This window comes from Balaenoptera ricei, chromosome 7 (assembly GCF_028023285.1).
Source record: "Balaenoptera ricei isolate mBalRic1 chromosome 7, mBalRic1.hap2, whole genome shotgun sequence".
Taxonomy (NCBI): Eukaryota; Metazoa; Chordata; class Mammalia; order Artiodactyla; family Balaenopteridae; genus Balaenoptera; species Balaenoptera ricei.
In genome coordinates this window covers 78,669,932-78,692,998 of record NC_082645.1, presented here as the reverse complement: position 1 = coordinate 78,692,998, position 23,067 = coordinate 78,669,932, and the positions used below count along the sequence as shown (strand labels likewise).

At 40.2% G+C, this 23,067-nt stretch overlaps 1 protein-coding gene across 1 annotated transcript; it reads left to right on the top strand.

Annotated features, from left to right (window-relative positions):
* The first annotated feature begins 8,892 nt into the window (after positions 1-8,892).
* On the top strand, positions 8,893-22,132 carry CAVIN2 (caveolae associated protein 2). The gene is made up of 2 exons (XM_059928392.1): positions 8,893-9,695; positions 19,716-22,132. The coding sequence occupies exons 1-2, from the start codon at positions 8,973-8,975 to the stop codon at positions 20,508-20,510; spliced, it is 1,518 nt and encodes a 505-aa protein (XP_059784375.1). The 5' UTR covers positions 8,893-8,972; the 3' UTR covers positions 20,511-22,132.
* Positions 22,133-23,067: the final 935 nt, after the last annotated feature.

The following is a 23,067-nucleotide window of genomic DNA, read 5'->3' as shown; positions in this document are numbered from 1 at the left end:
AAGGTTTCAAACTAATATAGCTTCCTTTTAAGACAGGGTAAGAAGTTTTTGTTGTCCTTGATTTTTGTTTTTGTGTGTGTATGAAACAGAGGATAAAATTGTATGACTTCCTAATATCCCTTCACCGTGATACTTCAAGGAACAAATTCACAAGATAGGCCTCAAAATTAACTATTTAAAAGTAAGGCTTATTAAACTTTGAAACAGGTGACCAAGGGAATCTCTAGAATTTCCTTCATAAGATTCAACGACAGCGGCAGGGTGCCGGGGAAGGGAGAGGGGAAATGGAGAGAAGGCTGGAGAAGGTCTATCTAACTGAGGAAGGGAGTGACAAATTAATCTGCTCATCTCAGTCTGCCCAGAGCCCTAGGCCTTCCCAAGTATCGGTATGGCCATGAAAAAACAGCAGAATTCCCGCTCACTTCCTTCAAATATTGTTTTACAAGGTCTTACAGTGTCTTGAGATAACATACATGAAAAGCACTGTAGTCTAAGAAAAGCATTAGTACTAAGTTATTCTTCTCATTTAAATCTCTTTGCCTCAGTTCCTGTTTGTTTTAGGGCTCTGAAATGAGAGAAGCAAAGCTAAGGTTATCAGAAGGGTAAGGGGTTTCCTGCGACCGAAAAGGGACAACTTCAGCGCTTCATTAGGTATTGCCTTGTATTGTCTTCTAATTGCTTCTCGTGCGTAAAACTTACTTTTCCCCAAAGACTCTGAACTTCTCCAGGATGAAGACCTTGATTTACATTTTTTTCGTGTTATCTAAGAGTCTCAGTTTATGCTGAGCATGTAGCAACTCGAAGTAGTTGATTAATTTATTGGTAGGGAAGGCTGAGGCACCCCCATATATTTCCTGTGCCATGGAGCGCTCTGTGAATGAGCAAGGCAGAAGCAAACAGCAGAAGAAGTATTAACTTTGAATATGGCATCTGCAACACAAGGCATGAACATATTTTTGAAAAAAATCAAATCACATCTTCAAAGCCAAGAAGCTAAACTAGACAGTTATACTAAGAGTTTTTATTTATTTAATGTATGTATTTAACACATACATATGCTGCTTACCATGTTACAGGCACTGGTCCAAGCATTTCAAAAATATTAACTCATTTAATCCTCATAACAAAGACAGTAAGAATTATTATTATCCTCATTTTATAAGAATCTGGAGCCTAGAAAGGAAAAGCAATTTCTCCAAAGTCATACAACCTTGCTGGTATTTGAACCTGGGAAGTCTGGCTTGAGAGTCCAGGCTCTCAGCTCTTATTGTTTGCAAGCTGACTCACCTGGGCAGGGACAAAGAGAGAGAAAGGGGAAGGGGGGTAGGGGGGAGGGAGAGTTATGAGGGAGCAAGAGTGAAAGAGAAGGAAGAGCTGCCATTTTCAATCTGCAATTCAATGGTTTCCATTTCTGCATCCAAGTCAGCTTTTACCAACTCCTAGGAAAAGAATATGGAGGAAAGAGGGGTAGGGATCTGTGGAGCACACACCTAATCCTTTGAAGGGCAGGCTGTGGAAGTGACCCTGACCACTTCTGCTTACATCCACTGAACAGAACTTAGTAACACATCCACACCTTGCTCAAAGAGAGGCTGGGAAGTGTAGTTTTAGCTGGGTGGACATGTGCCCTCCTAAAACTCCATCACTGTGTTAAAAACACTATGTTATGACAGAAGAAGGCCCTGTCCTCTCACCTGGATTCCTGCAACATCTCTCTGCTTAAATGGCCCTGTTTCAAGGAGGACTTCCTTGACCACCCTATCTAACACAGCACCCATGTCACTCTCCGGCCCCTTATTCTGCTTTATTTTTATTCATAGTACTTATCACTGTCTGACATTACATTTTACTTTTTATCATCTGTCTCCACCACCACCCCTCAGAGCATAAGCTCCATAGGAACAGGGACTTTGTCTCGTGATCACTGCTATATTCCCAGCACCTACTTGTTGCTCAGTAATATTTGTGGAATGAAGGAATGAATGATGAATAAACAATATTCTAACTTGTCTCCCTGCCTTTGATCTTGACAATAAAACAAGATGGGAAAGAGTTTAGTTATCTTTTTTTTTTTGAATTTTTGGATTTTATTTTATTTATTTATTTTTATACAGCAGGTTCTTATTAGTTATCTATTTTATACATATTAGTGTATACATATCAATCCCAATCTCCCAATTCATCCCACCACCACCATCACCACCCCGCCACTTTCCCCCCTTGGTTTAGTTATCTTAACTGGCACCAGAATTCTTCTTAGGAAAGTAGAAAACTGTCTTTCATGATAATAACATATCTCCTTGAGATAGAGGATAAAACCCAAAGCCAGTATTTGAGTAAAATTTCCCATCATGAAATAGGAAGTGGAAGTGAGGAGAAAACAGAAAACATGAAACTGGGAAGACAGGAACCAGTAAGATGTCAGAAATCTTCCTGACTATGACCGTGAAGTTTCATTAACACTCACTACACTTGTGAGTGCTTTGTGTGAGTGGATTCTGACACGCTTAAAGCAGGGGTTGGAGTTCACAACGGGGCAGGAATGGAGAAGCATGGAAATGGCATGCAGGGAAATGGGAGTCCAAGAGGCAGAGGAGGCCTTAAGAATGTAAGCCCCTCTAGACTTTCCAAAAATGTGATATTTCCTAAGTGATAGCATATGGGAAGTGAAGTACAGTCTACCTCTTACATCAATGCTATACATTATTTATGCTCCATCACTCATTTATATAGGATTTCTTTATATGTTGCTCTATTTCACACTGACATCATTGATGGGTTATATGGCGGCTTGGTTGGGAGAGATTAGGGTCATGTGATCATGTGCTTTTTCACCATTAATCTTTCTAGTGAAAGTGAACACTCATTTCCTCTCCGTTGTCTCAGCAAAAGGATAAGGAAAAGGCATGATCTTCAGGCCTTCTCCAAACTGCACCCTCACTTTCATCTGTACCCACTTCAGGATGCAGTATAGAGTGAAGGGGATATGGTCAAATGATCCTTCAGCTCCTTCCTTTCTGCCTAATTCCTTTTATCAGTAATACGCTTTTATCCCACCACCTTTGGTATGAAGCTCAGAGTTAAGTTTTTCTTAAGGTAAGAATAATTACACAAAATCTTTTATTTTGCTGTACAGTATTATTTCAGGAGTTAAGTTCTGGGAACAGTAGGACATATAAAAATATTTGATACAGGAGTTCTGTGAACAAACTTACGCTGTTAATAATAATTCTTAATGAACTGCATTTTCATTGCAAACTACATGTGTACAGTTATCTATTATTGCATAACCACTGCAAAACTTAATGACATAAAACAAAAATTATTAGGCATACAATTTTGTGGGTTAGAAATCTGGACAGGGCATAGCTCATCTCTGCTCTGCAATGACTGTGGCATTATCTGGGCAGGGAAGGGGAAAGGAAGTACTCAAGTGGCTAAAGATAGCTGAGACAACTGGGGCCAGCCAGGCATTTTTTTCTTCTCATATCCTCTCCATGTAGCTAGCTTGGGCTCCCTCACAGCATGGAAGGCTCAGTATAGTCAGATTTTCTTTTTTACATGAAGCTAGTGTCCCAAGAAACCCAGGATTAAATTACAAACCTTCACATGTCCTAGCTTCAGAAGTACCAGAATGTTACTTCTGGCACACTCTACTTGGCCAAGCAAGCCACTAAGGCTATTCCAGATGCTGTATAAGGAAATGGGAATTAGACTCCACCTCTCAGTGGGAAGAGTAGCAAGTAATTTTAATCTACCATATTGCATTTTCTTGGAACATAACCTCAATATAAAACACAGACTCTATATCTCCCTTCCTTAATTTAAGGAAGTTAAATTCTGAAAGAATAAGGACAAATGTATTTTATGCAATAATATGCATTCAGAAATGGGTACAATTCCTTGCAAATGATTGGTGATCAATAAATATTTATTCAATGGATATATGAATTAATGCATTCTTAGAAGCTTGATAAATAAATCTGGGTAGCAAATATCCATGCCACTCACTAAAACCAAAACCACCAAGCAAGAATATGTACACAGAAGCTCTGTTTCTTTTGATAGGAATCTTCCCCAGCCTCTAAAATAAAAGCTGTAGCCACCAAAATTCCATTATACCTACTGGAGACCTTCCTAGCGTGTAGGGGCCACTCTCTCCTGATGCAAAGGCACTGAGCTGTGAGCATGCCCTGGTATCAGAAATCCCTACTGTGCCAAGACAAGATTACCACTAGAAATCATCTCCCGACACATCTCTCCAGACAATACTCAGTCCACAAAAAATGCAGATGCAAATGCCATTCGAGGCTCCTGAGTTAGCCAGCCCTCTGGTTCCAGTGCCTTTAAACAAATTCCCATATTCTCAGCCTCATTCTCTTAACTTCATTCATACAACTTATTATGGTTAACTGAAAAACTGACCAGTGTCAAGAACTGCGAATGGTCAGACATTTTACCCTACTTGCAGACAAACAAGTTAAACCTGCTAGTTTTCATGGCAGAAGGTCAGAGACTCCTGGCTTAGAGACAAAGACTTTATTGCTCATGACACAGCAGGAACATAAGCTTCATGTTCACATCAGTTCCCTTTGCCTCCCTTCCAAGTCACATGGGGGTGACACAGAGGTGGGTATAGGTGGATCCTGCACATGTCATGGACTTGCATCACATCTGAGGAACCCCAAGTTTAGGAAACCTCAAGCTTTTACAAGAGGTGGCAAACAATCTGCCTAACCTTTGCCCCAGAGGAAAACATCATCTTTATCATACTGGACATCAAATAACCCTACCATCTGCTCTCTCTCTATATCCTCTGCTACTATCTCTGTTTTCCAAAGTTGTTCACTATACAAACATTTTTGAAAGGACAGTCCAGAACAAAAGATTGTCAGTGTATCCGCTCAAAAGACATTCAGAAATATGAAAGATCCATGGAGAATTGCCTCTCAACAGCCAGAAGTTAGGGACATAAAGGAGACCTCACATTTGTATGGTAGGTGGTGGAAAGATATTTCATTAAGAGTAAAAAGGTGGAAAGATTTCTCTTCTTCCTGGAAGACACCTTCCTTTTGTTTTCTCTATTTAAAAAAAAAAAACTGTGTTATGTTGTTCCTCTTTCTTTCAGGTGGTTTATATACTCATATGACCTCGTACTCAAGAAGGAACCCAACATTTGAAAGACTTCTGAATACCAATATAGGGTTCAGAGGAAAAGATACATGGAGTGGCCAGCTTAGTCTTCTCTGCTTCCTTAGCCATTGAGGAAAAAAACTTTCTTTTCTGTGGGCTCATCATTCCAGGTCTCCTATCCGGGCCACAGTAGGAAGAACAAGAATATCAGGATTCCCAGGATTATGGGTTTAAATGGAAAAGGCAAACCAAGGCGGCCACTGAGCTGCCTCTGCCTCTGGTTTAGAAATTATACTGAAGGGTTAACCAAGACCTGGGGCTTACTAATGATCCAGAATGGGAAACCGCATGGAGATTGGGATGGATGCCCTAGCCAGTAATAAAGCATTTTCTTGGAGTGACTTCTGTGCTTATATGACTTAGAGACCTGAGGTAACAGTAGGCAGCTGGTGGTCAGTTAGAGAATTCAGACCCCTAACCATCCCCTGCCATGACTAAAGTCCTCATGTTACCCCACTTCAGCACCACACCTGTATATCTATACCCAGTATTTGTCTACCTGCCTAGTTCTCCCAGTAAAGTGGGAGCTGTTAAAGAGCTACAAATATATGTCACTCAGCTTTGCAGCCCCAATGCCCAGCACTTATTTCCCATTCAACAAACATTACCAACCAAGTGACCCTTGCTACCTTTTATTGCTGTACTAATCCTTCTTAAACACAAACTTTCACATGTTCAAAAACCTCTAGGAGCCTCCTATCTGCCACTGTATCAAGTCTAAACTCCATTACCTAATTTCTAAGGAACATCATAGTATGTAATAAGTAGATATAATTTTTCAAAAATTTCTTGTAAGAGTTGATTGCTGAATTTCACTAATCTCTTTCAGACAGAAATAGGACTTAAGGTCAGCTAGATGGTGAGTGTAGCTGCTCAGGGTTTCCTCAAATTCTAACTCATCAACAGTGCTTTCTTTTATTACCTTTGCTTTCCTCTTGTATAAATTCTCAATGCCCTTAGAATTTATGTCACACTCTATTACTTAGTTACATGCCATCTTGTACAGGACAGGTTACCATTATACAGCTCCTCATGGATCCCATGAGGTTGTGCAACAAAGCAAATTACAACACAACATGAAACTATTCACTAATGAATTGATTGCTTAGAAATATAATTTCCAAAGATATAGTCCAAATCCATAAAAATGATTACTTCTGACAAAAGGTGAAAGGGAATGGAATGAAAATGGTGATTGATAGGGTCTTCAGCTTTATCTGTAATAGTCGTTTGAAAGAAAAATATATTCATGCTGAGGTAGATTTTCTCCAAAGATGGCTACAGCAATCTCTGCCATGCTACTCACCCTTTATCATGGGACTTTGCTGCTCCTCCCCTAAAGAGGTGAAGTCTATTTCTTGTCCCTTTGAAACCGACTGACCTGCTTAGCCCAACAGAATGTGATGAAAGTGACAAGGGGACAGAGTTCCAGAGCCTAAACTTAAGAGATCCTGCAGCTTTTGCTTCCACTGCTTGGGAACCCTGAGGCACCAAGTAAAGACGTGTGACTCCCCTACTAGAGAGATCAGAGTGAGAGTCCCTGGAGGCTTAAAGATGGAGGACAGAGAAATCCCAGGATTCTAGTCATCCCAGCTAAGGAGCCAGACATGTGACTGAGACCATCTCAGATTCCTCTATGAACATTCCTAGCAGAGATGACCCGTTCCACTTAAGCCCTGCCTAGCCAATCCCAGAATCATGAGTAGATAAAATTCATGACTGTTGTTTTCAGCCCCTGAATTTCAGACTGGTTTGTTACACAGCAATAGACAACTGTTAAGTTACTTGTGTTATTCAAAATTAATTTTAAAAAATAAATAGGCCACATGCAAACCTTTCTTCCTGTTTAACAACTAGCCTCTCTCCTTTTCCCACCTCATCCCGTGTCTTTAATGTCTCTATTCATCTAACTGATTATACAATACCCAACAATGCAATGCAAAATCAGTGCAAATCAATGCAAAATCAGGGCAAAGTGATTATAGTGTGAAATTGCAAATCTTTCAAAATATGTTAAGAAATCATGAAGTTGATGAAGGTAATGTTAGAGAAGCCCTTGAATCGTGGGCAACTCTTCTGGGAAATGAGAATCTGCAGCTGGAATACTTAACATTTGAAGAAGAAAATATCCACACAGATGATGGCACAATAAGTGCCTCAAAAGGCAATGATTAGAATGTCAAAATTTAAGAGAGGCTCTTGGAAAACTGATGAAGCCCTCAAATATTTTTGTAATAATGACCCTCTTTATGATTTGCCCACAGAAGTCAAATGTAAAATGGATACTGTGTCATGATACCATATAATTTTGTTAGAAAATTATGCTTCTCATAATTAACACTTGATTCATCCTTTGTTCTAATGTTTAACACATCACCGACCAACTAAATTTTGTTAAATGTAAGGTAAATCAATTTTAATAATTCTTACATTTTTAAAAGATATTGTCTCAACCAAATATTTTTGCTTTTTTTCTCCCTATTTTGAAAAGATTCACTTTAAGTGGGTTTGGGGGGTACCAATTATCTAAGGAAAATTGGGGGCCTCTGTAAAATCTTTGATTCATCTCCCTAACTAGCAGGCATATGCACTGAGGGCAGGGTCTTAGATCACACTTTATTAGTATGCTCTAGATAGTTCATCAAATATAGAACCAAACAGATAGTGGGGACTCACAAATTCAATAAATGTGACAATGAATGACCTCTTGATTGATTGGCTCACATGTACATTTGCCGTTGAAGAATGGCACTTTTTCCATTATCAACCCTGACCCAAAATGAGCTGGTATTTGTTCTTAAAATTGTACATTGAAGGCCTGTTACAAACTTCCTGCTGAAAGCACTTTCAAAGGCTGGATACGTTTAAAACCAATTCAAGCATGTAAAGTCGTTTTAGGAAATAAGCCCCAAGTCCCAAGGGCTCAGCTGAGGAGGGCCACATTTTAGAACAGGTGTGCCACTTCACTGAGCAGGAATTTGGAAATGTCAAACATTAGAAGCACTTCAGAAACTCCAGCTCAACCTGCCCGAGAGTCACACTTCTGGGCACGTGTCAATAAATGCCTTGCAGAGGTGGGCATTTGAGAAACTCTCTCAGCCCTGATTCAAAATTAGTTAAAACAAATCAGCATGGTAAGTTCTTAAAGAAACCATACTTTTTTTTTTTTTTTGGCTTTTCCTATGTCAATTTTACTTCTCAAAAGAAACTCTTTTTTTAAAGTGGTCATTCAGAAAATTTCCATCTACTACATGATAACTGTAACAGCCTCGCATGTCTTAACATCCCTGAATTTCAATCTCTTTCATCTTATCTTGCATCACCAATTGCAAGAGTAAGAACTGGACTGTTTTCCTTGTCATTATGTTACTTCTATCCCTTTGGAAATTAAAAAGTAACACTACAAGCTTGACTGCAAGTACCCTTTAAACTTGGCCCCTTCCATTAGGACACCAGGCGTCCTGCAGCCCATCAGTCTGTTCTAGGGCAAAGGCAAACAATACTTTCCGTTACAACAACTAGTATCCAGGAAAAAAAAAAAAAGAAGCAGGCACTCTGTAGCATACGCAGCATAGCAGCCAGAGAAAAGTTTACTAGCTTTAGCCAATTGGAGACTGTGGAGCTGGGCCAAATTAGCGTGTTTTTCTCCGCCTCTAGATGAAGTCATGAGTGAAATATGACATTGAACTTATTTTTAAAAGGGAAGAGGCACAGGAAAGAAAAGCTGAACTGCAGGAAAGTGACCTGTGCCGAGGAGTACGCCGTTAGGAAGTGTGTGCATGCCTCTAAACCCTGAGTGGTTCTCCGTTCTGTATCCTTCGCCTCCCACTGGGTGGAGTAGGTCTTTTAAGAGCAGCTGGAATGCAGCTCCCCTGATCAGTGTAGCCAGTTGTTGCCTGTCTGAACCTCTGCCAGTCCTAGAGAGCGGTGCTCTGAGCTCAAACCAGAGGGCCACGCTTTGCACCCCTCTCCACCGTCCTTCTCGCCGCAGCCAGAAGAAAGTTCCCACCTGCCCAACTATGGGGGAGGACGCTGCGCAAGCCGAAAAGTTCCAGCACCCGGGTCCTGACATACGGCAGGAGAAGCCGGGCAGCTCCAGCCCGGCGCCCTCCTCCACGCCGAGCCCCAGCCTGAACCCGGGGAGCACGGAGGAGGCCATCCGGGACAACGCGCAGGTGAACGCCGTCACGGTGCTCACGCTCCTGGACAAGCTGGTGAACATGCTGGACGCCGTGCAGGAGAACCAGCACAAGATGGAGCAGCGGCAGATGAGCCTGGAGGGCTCCGTGAAGGGCATCCAGAACGACCTCACCAAGCTCTCCAAGTACCAGGCCTCCACCAGCAACACGGTGAGCAAGCTGCTGGAGAAGTCCCGCAAGGTCAGCGCCCACACGCGCGCCGTCAAGGAGCGCTTGGAGAGGCAGTGCGCGCAAGTGAAGCGGCTCGAGACCAACCACGCCCAGCTCCTCAGGCGCAACCATTTCAAGGTGCTCATCTTCCAGGTCAGTGCCCCTACTCTCCGCCCACCCAGCGGGGACTCCTCCGCAGCCATGATCTCAGTCGCCTGGCTCTCACAGCCATCTGTACATCTGTCCTGCCTGTCAGGGATCACACACACACGCACACGCACACGCGGCACTGTCCCCGCTGCCTTCAGCAGGCGCCTGTGAAATCTACACACAGGGGTGGGAATTCCCCAGGTCACTGCAGCCTAAACCCAAGGCAGGTGCCTCAGGAGTTAGCAGGTCGGGGTCATTTGTCAGGAGCACCTCCATACAGGTTGGGAAGGTGAGCAGGTGCAGGCACACTAGTCAAATTCACTTGTCTCTTTGCATTGTGAACCTGGGGCTCTGACTGCAGCTGTTAGCTGGACAGGGCAAATTAATGCAGTGGCTGTTCATTAACTCTTTGTGGAAATGAGGTGATCATGTGAGTTTTCTGTTTTGTTTTTTAATCAAGTCAAATTCATAACTTTTTAAAGCCTCCCTTTGTCCAAAGGTCACCAATGTTTGGGGGACTAACCAAGTCTTGAAGATTGATTCCATTAGAGATGAACTAGCCTTCTACTTTTGAAACTCGTTTGGCTAAAGCAATCTTGTTGAGCTTTTTTCTAGCAAATAATGCACTGAAACTATAGAGCATTACTCTACAAACATACTAGATATGCTTCTCGTTGCTCAGAGAGACCACAACTGTAAAGTAAAACAAAAGCAGTGTTATCAGTTACAGTTACAAAGGCTAGCCTAGGATATTTTCTCCTTCAAATGGTTGCCTTGGAATGAAAAGGCCACTTAATTTTTGTAATGCATCAATGATGCAATTAATGTAGCAAGAGGCTCTTTGGGGACAGGGAGATTGCCTGGGACTGTTGTTCTGCCACGTGGTGGGCGTTTGTGAATCCAAGGGCAGCCCTGCCTAATGCTGGAAGCCCTTCTGCCCAGTGGAGCCCAGCCAGCACAGAGCCCAGGAAGCAATTGCCATCCCTGCCCCAGGGCTGTCGCATTGTGACCACGTGGATAGGAGAGGATTTCAGAGCCACGGAGGGGGAGAGGCTATAACCAAATGTTTGATTGTGAAAGGCACACAAGAAGAGCCTTCATCTCCCCAAAGAGATTTAGAAATTGGAACTTAAACCGAGGAAGCCTTCTTTTTCTAAATGAATCTGCTCTGCCAATTTAGAACCTAAGCCTCCTTCCTCCAAAAAAGGAAAGACTCATCTCGCTGCTTTTTTGTCCCCCCACATTGCATTTGATGTTGTAAAGCTTCAGGCAGCTGATATCCTTCTATACCTTGCAGTCTGTTGCAGACCGGAAATTTTTTAGCTTTTAATGCAAATGGAATAGCTTTTCATGAACCAGATGAACTAAAAAGAGATATGGTAACTGCGCCTTTCTTAAGCCATATAAGATCCTAACTTTATTAGCCTAAAAGATATTATAAATCTCAACTCTCAAGGCATTTCTAAATTAAACACTGATCTCCAAACAAAACCAAACATATACAGACCTGTTTAAATCTGAGTCATCAAAGGAAATTTCCCTTCTTCCAGTATGAATCAGAGAGATTCTCTCTTGTCCTGTCCCTCAGTTAAGGAGGAAAAACAAAAAATTATTTATGTAGTAGAGGAAAATCACAGTATGTTGGGATCAGTTTTTGTTTTGTTTTGCCATGGATGTTCTGTAGGTGTTGGGGAGAGGGATGGAGAAGATACGTGACTAAAAATTTCGAGAACTGTAAATCTGACATTTAAAAAAACAACTGTTGGGAACTTAAAGACACGGGCTGCTGCTGAAGCCCTGCCATGGTCTCCTGTTTTGTCACATTGGATTGACAGGTGTGAAATTACAGCCAGAAACGGTAGTGAGGACAAGGTGAAACAGGGGCTCAAGACCAAGGTAGAAGCTAAGAGAATCCAAAGCAATGTGTTCAGGCTCCATTCAGGGCCTCTTAGCAAGCAGCCCCCAAGGACTTTTTTGAAAGAGCAGTTTAGGAGACAAAGAATTAGAGGGGCAAGGAACTGGACCTTTCTTAAGTCATGTAATGTAAGATCTTTTATTAGCCTAAAGGATATCAGAAATATCAACTCTCAAGGCATTGCAAGATGACTATTCTGAAAAAACAAATACAAATGAAGTCCTTCAGTGGAAAAGTTGCTCTTTCTCTTGATCCTTCTTAAAGTAGGGGTTTCTAGGGTAGTAAATTATTATATCCGTTACAATTATTATATCCATTATGCCAATGGATATAATAATAACTTGTGTTAGAGAGTGGTCCAGTATAGGGGTTGAGAACAGATAAATTTTGTCATACAGACACTGGTTCAAATCCTATTTTCACCATTTGCCAGATGTGATCTTGTGCACATTGTGTAGCTTTTCCAAGCTTTTGTTTCCTCATCTGTACATCTTATTAATATTTGAAAGAGCAAAAGTATTTTGAGCTCTAATAAGCCCTGCATACTCTTCTAAGTATCTTTGTGTAGTTTATCTCAACTGCACCAATTTACAGATGAGGATGCTGAGATTCAGAGATACTTATATCTTGTCTGAAACTATTTAGTAGGCAGTGGTGAAGCTGGGATTTCAACTCATATTTAATTGACTCCAAAGTGTACGCTCTTAAACATTAATGCTTCTTCCCTCATATCTCTCTCATAGGGTGAGGAATAAATGGAATAACATATTTTAAATGGTTAGCGACTGTCATGGTGTAAGCTCAAAGAATTGAAGCTCTTCCTGGGTGGATCTGCAATGCATTTGCATGAAGAGGAGGCTATACTTGTGCTTGGTTAGAAATATGGCTTTTTAGTAAAAACTGATCTCACCCTACCCAGGATCTTCAAACAGCTATGCTTTTGCTTTTTTAGTTGGGATTTATTAAAAGCTAAACACACACACACACACACACACACACACACATACACACACTCCCACTCCCTGCCATACATTGTATGACAACTACCAAGTTGAAATCAATATTACATCACCACCAGAGCAAAGGAAAGAAAAGTCCTTTAACAGCACAGGACTCTGCCCAAAGGGCCTACTCTAAATAGACCCTTCTAGTAGCAGCACAGTCTTCACAGTGGGGCATAGGGTAGATGTTTTCTAGACCTGCAGAGTGAGGAGGGCAGATAATGTACCAGGTGCCACTTCAGGTCTCTAAGTTGTTTGTCACTTTCAGTCCACTTGACCCCTATGCTAGACTTTCCCTTACTAAATCCACTGGTTTTCTAGTTTAAGACAGAAAGAATTAATGTAAAAATAGGAGAGTGAAGAAGGAAAATCTGTCACCTGACTGGATCATATTCAGTCCTATAGTGTTTAGAAGATTATGTTTCCAGTTTGTAAAGTCCCGTTGTGTTCTCCAAAATCTGCAGGTGCCTTTTGGTTGGTTGGTTGGTTGGTTGATCTACTAGATGCTAGTAACACTTCATACATATTAGCATTTTTTTTAATTCTGAAATTTGTCCTTAATTTGTCCTGTTTAAAATATGTCATTTATTTATTTAAGTCTGTGCTAAACTTACAACATTGTTGTAGCTGTTAAGCCTCTCATGTCTTAGCAATTACTTCAAATTATAACCAGTAGAATCTAAAACTGGAGAAAATGCATCTCCTTTTGAGCAATAAAATAAATTGTAAAATCCTTGTTAAACCTAGCAGCTTCCCGTTTTATATTTTTTTTAAATAATGGCTTAAGATCAATGTTTGAATTCAAAATACTGTAACAGGAGCCAGTATAAATGAAATAAGACTCAGGTGGCTGATCAAAAAGAAAATGCTAAAGACTAATAAGACTAATTCTTTGCCTGTAAGTGCATATGTATCTTTTACTAAAAATAAAATTTGTACAAAAATCAGTGAATTTGCAGTTAAGAGGAAGTTTTCTCTGTTGATTGAAGAGACTAGAATTTCACAGGTAACTGGCACTGAGGGTGTGATGCCCACTTAAGGCCTCTTAAAGTTCTAGGAATGATTACTTGACAAAGCAGTTTGGGAATGATTTCAAATCCAGGGAACAAAATGAGAGTACTCATGGACAGTTTACACTTTCATCCACATAAAATTGTGAAATTGGGTGAAAAGAGTAGAAGTTAGATGTTTGCTGTGGCTACATTCATGGAGAATCAACCCTATAAATGTGTTCAGATATTCATCATTTGGGTTCCTTTGATGAGAACAGAATTTTAGAAAGGTGCTATAAGTGTAACATCTTCAGATTATTTTTAAATTAATTTTTTTAAAGACTGTATTTATCCAAAGCCACTGCTCTGAAAATTGCTAAAGTAGTACAGACTTAGAAGAAACGGGCATATAGATAACCAAAGTCACCTTTATATGACAGCTCGTGATGTTTGTATCACATTGATTAATATTCCCATAATGGGATACTGGTTTTGATGTGCTACTTATCCGGTGCCCTTTAGTTTATGAGATAAACAAAATACTAGTTCTTATTGTTATTATTTACACTTATTGAATGTCAGCACTGCCTCAGGCACTTTAAATGAATAACTGATTATTGTCGGTATTTCTTCAAAAGAATCATTACTTCTCTCATATATTAAAAAACGAGACTCTATCTCAGATGCAGCCCTTCCAAGTAAATGTTGCCCCTTCTGTTGTTTTGTAATCCGTATCTGTTTGAATTGAACAAATGAAAAGGGTTCTCCAATGCAACTCAAGTCCTATAGTTTTGATTCTTGCATGAAACAAAGCATGTTTGGCATTTGTACACTGTGAGATCACTTTTGCAATCTGTTAGACTTGTTTTCATGGGATTTAGGTTAATATCACAGAATCAAGTATTTTAGAGCTGGAAGGCACCTCAACAATCATTTAGTTTAACCTCATTTTATATCAAAGGAGCAGAGGCCCTGAGAAACAAAGTGACTAGCAAGGTTTCATTTTATTAATAACAGAAATTATAGAGTTGAATTATGAAATGAGTGAAAACAAACACTATAATCCCACTATGGCAAAGTTCATGTTTACTGGGTTTTCTACAATAGCTTTTAAATAATTCAGTGTGGTTTGTTTTTTGTTTTGTTTTGTGGTTTTTTTTGTGTGTGCAACAAAGAACACCTAACCAGTGTGATCTTAAAAAAGAACTGAACCCTCAATAACACTGAAAAATAATGAAACTTTTAAATCCTCGAGAATGTGAAAGACTGCTCAGGGATTATAACTAATGCATTTTATTCTTATGACTTGCTGATTCCACCAACAGCTGCCTTAGGGGTACATTTCTAATCAATGGCTTTATCCACTTGGCAATCTATACCTCAGAAACACAAATTGGAGAAAACCATCAATGTGTAAAAGAGACCTATAAATCAGAATGTCAGGTGAGCATAGTTCCATTTTAATAACTAGTATTTAGAGATTATTGGATTAAAACATTCCATGGACACAGACTTATGGTCTTCATATCCCTCTAGGATGCCACCACATCCCTGTGGGAATGTAACAGCCTTTGTTATTTTCTTCTAACAATGGGGATGATAAGTTAGTGACAGGAGAGCAAACTGCCTGTTCAAGCTTTTAAATGACTTACTGTAGCTTCCTTTTCTAATGCTAGTCATAGAGTCTCCTCTTTTAAAGTGTGTGTATCTATATATATGCAAAGAAGATTTGCTTCCATGAGCACCAACCCAAGAAGTACCCAGCATGTTGGCCAGTTTCTCTGTGTTGATAACTGCACGTAAGACTGAGACTGTTAGTTCACAAGAATCAATATAAACAGCAAACAAGCGAAAGTGCAAGGAAAAATGCCACTTTCTCAAGAGTTCTTTCCATTCCTTCTCTCTTTTATGGTGCAAGCATATCATGTTAGAAGTGTACTGATTAATTCTCCCTTCCTTTTAAAAACCCCTAAGGGTCCTTGTGAAAGGTCAGAACCAGGAGCAGCTGCATCAGTGGGGCTACGTACCTTTTTGAAAATAAATCTGGAGAAAGTGGCAGGGACATATATACACTACCAAATGTAAAATAGATAGCTAGTGGGAAGCAGCTGCCTAGCACAGGGAGATCAGCTCGGTGCTTTGTGACTACCTAGAGGGGTGGGATAGGGAGGATGGGAGGGAGGGAGATGCAAGAGGGAGGAGATATGGGGATATATGTATATGTATAGTTGATTCACTTTGTTATAAAGCAGAAACTAACACACCATTGTAAAGCAATTATACCCCAATAAAGATGTTAAAAAAATTTTTTTAAATAAAAAAATAACTCTATAGGGCAAATAGTCAGCTGCAGCTGGGGGCCTCTCCTAGGTAGAACTATCCAAGGAAGCAATGCAACTCCCAAGGGATTCTTAATGCCATGTTAAGGAGTTACAAACCCCAAGTGGATATATGGGTAACTAGCATAGTTAAGCGGTGACAGAACTGAGGATGTATATTTGATCCTCCCCCTTGAAAGAGCCATCAATCTTAGAATCTGTAAGAGAAAGCAGATCAAAAACATTACAACAGGAGGCTGAAGGCAGAAGTATCACCTCACCTGTAGGCAGGTGAAATATCAAGTGTTTCCATAAGGTATGTGTAATTGGACTGAAGGAGGACACATGACCAGGTAAGACTGGACACCTGGGGGCCAGTGCAGTTACAGAGGAGCCACTGTCTGAAGTTCAAGTTGAATTTCCACCACTATAATCGTTCCTTTATAGTCAAATGCCATGTATACATTTTACTAAAGAATAGAGATTTTGAAGAGTGTCAGCATTTTTCTGCTTCTAAACAAACATTATGGAAATTTAAGTCCCACATGTACTTGGACATTCACAAATTTCTGTGTGCAAGGAAAGGGCTTGCTTACCTTCAGAGTAGAACTATAAGAAGTCACAAAATAAACACTGTCCAGTAGACATAAACCAAAATACTGCTTGAGTAATAAAAATGACAGCAGAAGCATAGCAGTTGGCCAAGAAGGCATATCTCACTTGTTTCCAGTTGTATTAAGACACATCCAACTCATTCTGGATTATGTCTGTTCCTGCTGGGTTTATTTTCATAGTTGGCATCAAAGAGTTCTTATATAAATTTCCCCGACATTGTCTGAAAGAGTTCAATTGGGTTTCCCACCATCTCTCGACTGCCCTCATGTATGCAGTGTGATCTACCAACAGATCACTTCTGATTCACCTGATAATGCACTTTTCCCAAACCTGTCCTCAAAGGACACATGGTGAGAGAGACAAGAGTCTAAGACTCAAAAGTAACTGTGCTTTTTTAACAATAAAATTTATACTGCATTAAAAATGCAATATTATTGGTTTAATTCTTTTAGAAGTACAGTTAATATGGACATCTTTTGTTGAGGTTGAAGAAAGGGAAGTTATCAGGGTAATCAACAGTAATCAAAGGTAAACCTTTGATTAACCTGAGATTATACTACACAAAATGTACCTCTCCTCTAGTAACCAAGGCTTATTTTTAGTTTTCCACCTGACTTTCTGCCTTCTTTACTGAGGACTTTTAATAACGTTTTACTGAGCTCTTGGTTTCTTCCTTTCCTGCAAGCAACTCCTGTCAAACCTTCCCAACCCTCTTGTCAAACCCCAGAAGTAATTTTGCTTCTGGACTAAGCATCAGAGCCCTAGCTATTTCTGCAGTCTGCCCCTCTTTTAGTAATGCTCATCCACTGAGAATAAAATCCTTCCTTAAAAATGGAAACTGCTGAGCCCCTTAGGCCTGGTTCTCCTCTTTTCCCAGTGGCAGCAGCAGTCAGCAAATGTCCTTCTAGACACAGAGCTAAGTCCATTCTTTTGCAGTGCCCGACAAAGGGGCAGTCTCCACTCTAGCCACCCTCAGGGCTGTCTTAGAAAGCCTCCTCACTTAACATGCACTCATTCAACAAATAACTGCTGAGCTGTCGGGAACTACTCTAGTCACACGGGGGCTTAACAGTGAACAAGAGACAAAAGTTCCCACCCTCACAGGGAATACACGCCAAAGAAAAAGAGGCAAGTCAAGACTTGAAGCGTGGCAGAGTTGCTCTCTGTAAAGGTCCATGTCATAAGTTATTCGTGGGGATCCCGTGCAAATTTCAAGTTTTTACTTTATCTTTTATACTGTGTTTCTGACATTCTGTGAGAGTCAAAATGGGAGTAAGCTTTGGGAAACAGAATTTGGGATTTCTTAACTCTACCAAGGATTCTATTTAACCAGACGTGCTGCTTTTTACTCTACCCAAGACTTTGTTTCTAACCAATTTATGGAACTCATACTCTGTTATGAGTATGTGTGTGTAAGGGGGGAACATGGGGCTGTATCTTTTCAGAGAGTATTGTAATTATACTATTTGGTGATTAATAAGGAGAGGGATTTTTAAGTTTCTCTATATTAAAACATTGTTCACTTAGTCTTTGTAGTGAGAAGTTGAAAGTATACAGGTATACCCTTAGAACATATTTTTGATCACTACCCCAATTTTATTGACTTTTCAGTCAATCAAAATTGCAAAACAAGAAGGGAAGTTCTTACCATTAACATAAACTTTGCATGAAGTTTAGCTCCCAAATAGACTTTTTGTTTTGTTTTGTTTTTGAGCTTTTATTTATTTATTTAATTTATTATTATTTTTTTTAACACATAGACTCTTAAATTCACTAAATCCAGTTATTTTTCAAGCTGAAAGTTTACTGGGCAGTCCACAATATAATCAGGTAACACTGAGGCTCTGCTTGAAGCCCGGCTGGCAGTGGGCTCTGGAGCCTGGCCCACCTTGGCATTCTTGCAGAACTCCTAATACCCTTGGGAGTGCAGTTTGAAAGCTGCTAATCTGGGTCAAATCCTCTTGTTCACATTTGGAAGACACTGAGACCCAAGGAGATTAAGTTATTTGCTGAAGGCCTCAGAGCCATTGAGCAGTACAGAAAGAACTGAGACTCAGGCCTCCTGTCACACGTTCTTTCCACTGTGCCATTTCTTCCAATGAAAATGTGAAGGCACTTTGCTAGCTGGCTCTCATTTTCCTGTATTTCAAGAAAAATATAAAAATCAAAGGGATTCCTATGCTGTGTGACCCAAGTCTGTCTGAGTTCAAATCTCCCTGCTTCGCTACGCTGGAGAACCATCCCCCTTGCACTCTCTGGAGGCAAGTTTTCAGGCTCTGCTCCCTGAGGCAGAAGAAGAGGCAGATCTTTGTACACCCAGAAGCTGGAGAAAGAGGTGTGCTAGGAATAAGGGGAGGGGGCACAGATTCCTGAGTTTCCCTCTTCACTCTTCACCCTAGGTGGAGGCTGAAGTACTCCTGCCCAAGGAAGCCCTATTTAACAGAGAGGCTTGATAAGCTACGCCTGGCAGCATGATTCCCCCTTACTACTCCAGAAATGGCCGTAGTATACCATCTCTCCTTATAATACCCACAAAGGACATTCTAAACACAAGGCTTCGTGAGTGGGTCCCCAGTAAGGCTGGCCCTTGCTTCTCTTACTCCAAAATTAGGTCATTAGAAAAATTAGTGTGCATTTTTAAACAGATACCAAGGTTGACCATGCCTTTACTTTTGACTTCTGCTTGGGGAGGGAACCTGATAGAGGCTTTACCTGGTGCCTGACACTTAAGGAAAAGATGGGTCAGGGGAGAGAACTGGGAAGTCCTCATCTTTTATCTTCTAACTTGACCTCCAGCCTCTTTTGCAGTGGGATTTTGGCAGGAATAGAGCCTGAGGGTATGAGAGAGAGGTCCTGTGGGTTCACAGTAACTTACTTTAGCTCCTTTATCTAGGCAGCTTCCTTGTCTTGTCTGACCCACAGCCCACTTCCCTCCCTGCCTGTCACTGATAGAGCCCTTGCCAGATGCCCTCATAATATTCCCAACAGGCAGCTGTTGGCCTTATCCAGCCTAAGCGGAATGACTTGATCAGTTTAGAATTAACTTTTCATATTCTAGAAAACTAAAGCCACAGACCTTTGGTTTCTGTCATGCCAAAAACACATACCCAGAAATTACAGCAGTTCAGGACTATTTGTGAAATGTGTTATTAACATGAAATTTACATTGCCCATCTTTTCAGGAAGAAAATGAGATCCCTGCCAGTGTGTTTGTGAAAGAGCCAGCTTCCAGCCTAGCGGAAGGGAAGGAAGAGGAGCATGCTGATGAAAACAAGTCCCTGGAGGAAACTCTGCACACAGTGGACCTCTCGTCCGATGATGAATTGCCCCATGACGAGGAGGCCCTGGAAGACAGTGCAGAGGAAAAGATGGAAGAAAGCCGGGCAGAGAAAATAAAAAGATCCAGTCTCCGGAAAGTGGATAGCCTCAAGAAAGCATTTTCTCGCCAGAACATCGAGAAAAAGATGAACAAGCTGGGGACAAAGATCGTATCTGCAGAGAGGAGAGAGAAGATTAAGAAATCTCTCACTTCCAATCACCAGAAAACATCCTCAGGGAAAAGCTCCCCCTTCAAGGTCTCTCCCCTCACTTTCGGTCGAAAGAAAGTCCGAGAGGGAGAAAGCCCTGCAGAAAATGAGACCAAGTCAGAAGACATGCCTAGCAGTGAGGTGCCGAATGACCACGAGGAGAGCTCATTCGCGGAGGGTCTTTCCGAAGCATCCCTCACCAGTGTACTGGTGGAAGGGAAGAGCACAGAGGGGGATGCTGGGAGGGCGGCCTCAAGAGGGAGTGACTCGGCCATGGACAGCAACATCGACTTGACCATTGTGGAAGATGAAGAAGAAGAGTCGGTGGCCTTGGAACAGGCACAGCAGGTGTGCTATGATGGAGGCTACGTGCTAACCTCCCACGAGGCAGAGCGGTCAGATGAGGAGCCGGTGCAGCCAGCTGTGCTCCAGGTGGACCAGACCGCCTAAAGGCACAGCGCTCTGTGCCCAGCCTGTGCTTTCAGTTTAGTGGGTAACCAGAGCCTAGAAACAAACTCCTGTACATCTCCAGCACTCCCCACTCACACCGTGTTACCGTCCAGGTAGTCATCATTTACTACACAGTAGGCGCACACACGTGCCCGAGATTTACTATGAAGGCAACCTGTCAAGGTCTACACTTCTAATTTACTCTTAGGTTCCATTTCTGTAGTTCTCCAAGACTGCCCAGAAGAAGAAATGGAGCAGTCAAAAAACACTGATCAATTTGGCTAAGTCAGAAACATCAGAGGCTACGTAAGATACTAATCATGAAATGTGATTCATTTTTTGTCATTCCATAAGCTTGCTGAATAAGCGTACCACTAATATATTGAATTTCCACAGAATTCTGTGAATCTATATTCTTTAAGTGTGTGATATATAATATACATATGTATTTAAGCTAAAGAGATAACTACTTTATATTTCAAGAAGAAAACACTTTTCTTAAAAGGTAGAAGAGAAAGTTGGCTATTTACTTAGTAGAAAACATTGTTTATTGAAAATGAAGGAGAAATTGAAAGACTATAATGTTCACCTAACGAAGTAAGATATGTAGAAAAGTTGGGACTATTAGAAAAAGAAAACTAAGGAGAAGTTGGAAAATAAAAGAAACAGGAAACAAAGAATGGCAAAGAGAATGAAGACAAAGAGAAAAAAGCATGTGCTCAAAAGTAAAATATTTACGATATTAGTTCAAGTATTTACTCATATAACAATGCTGAAGAAATTCATTTATCCTAGAATAATATGCTATATCTTCACAATATTTTTATTTTCTAATATTTTCAAATAATCTAAAAAACCATTTTACTGTGTTAAAGCTGCATTTTTTTTCTTAATAAAAGACATTACAAATATTTCTCTAAGGAAGTTCAAGAGGATGTCTCTTTAACATTGGAATGAACATAAATCTTCAAAATTAATTAATACATACTGCCTTTTGTAGGAAGTTGGATCGTACTATTCTTTAATGTTTTCCAAATTTGAAATAATCCTTACACTTCAAATGATGTAATGTAGGTTTGTAACACGTTAGAATCAACAGGTTTGGGAAGGGAAAGAGTCGAGTTTTCCTTTTTTGTACATAATGGTAATTTCATTCCAGGTCATATTTTATTTATATATTAATTTCACAGAATATTAATATGTTTCTCAACTTCTTAAAGCATGCTAGTGTTTATGTATATGTGCACATTTACTCAGACAGGGTAATTTTTACTACTGCCTAACATTATACTAAAATATTGCTTTATTTTTAATTACAGAATGGTAATGTTTTGAGAAAACTATTACGGTTTAAAGACAGTTGTACCAGAGAGCAAATTCCCTACCTTTAGTATGTCCCACTCATTATAAGTAACCTTACAAATACAGCTAATCTAAAACAGTATTAACAAACTATGCTTTGCCTTATAAAAGGGATAGGATTAACAAATGTATTGATGGCATAACTGATACAGCTGTGTCCTTATTTTGCAATAATGTACCCCAAATATTAGATTGTTGAACTAACAATGGCTGTGTTAAAGAAGACTAAATAAACCAAAAAATAAAAAGTACATAACAATGTCAGTTTCTTGGCAGAAAACTTTAAAAAAAGCAGAAAGAATTGATTATTAAACTCTCCTCCAAATGTAGCCGTAATGTTGATTTTTTATTCTTGATTTCCCCTATTAACTCTGCTTTCTTTTTTCCCCTATCTCATTTAGAAATCCAAGTCTCATTCTCCAAGTTTAACTTTCTTGACATCACCTTGCCAGCTCTGGAGAGCATCTGAATTTATTGTAGCAGCTTGATGAATCTGATAGTTCCATCTGCATTTTTATTATTTTGTACCAGACCTTATAATACCTTAAATAGCCCTGCAAACATGAATGTATTGAACTGTATGTTCAGTTTATTCACACAGATACACCTTTGTCTTCTGCAGTGCCATCCAGTTGGTAGAAGACTAAATTTCACTCAGGGCCCTGAACATGCCTGTTTAACCTTTACAAAGTTGCTGTTACTTTTTTGCAGCCAAGGAGTTGGGCCATCCAGAGCTAATGCAAGGTTTACATTTCTTTTTCAAAAATGCTTATGTTATTTGTTCCTAGAAACTATCTGCATGTCAGGCATCTTTTTAGATTTGACTGACAGACATTTATTCTCTGTTCCTCATTTGAAACATTAAAATCCTAACCAATGGAACAGAGAATTAAGCCAGCTAAATTGTTGGAAAACACATACTGTAGGGATTAGAGAGAGCAGCAGTTGTGGAAATGAAAACTAGTTATTCTGTTTATTGTTGAATTATTTGCATACTGGTGAGGCTACAAAGTCCCCAAATTAGTTATGTCTTCTTCATACCCACCCAATAACCCATTCCTAACTTTATGTGCCTGGAGCTCAAGAACTGGATTAGTTTTCCCCCAAGGATTGTACATTAATAAGCACTGAGATCGTTATCTTAGAAATATAATTCAGGAACAAGAAGTGTCCATTACACAGATCACAGATCTCA

Excerpts from the sequence above, each read along its gene's own strand:
- CAVIN2 (XM_059928392.1), top strand. The coding sequence starts at position 8,973 with ATGCCTCTAAACCCTGAGTGGTTCTCCGTTCTGTATCCTTCGCCTCCC. Across the intron at positions 9,696-19,715 it reads TCAAGGTGCTCATCTTCCAG|GAAGAAAATGAGATCCCTGC; the intron begins GTCAGTGCCCCT and ends CCATCTTTTCAG.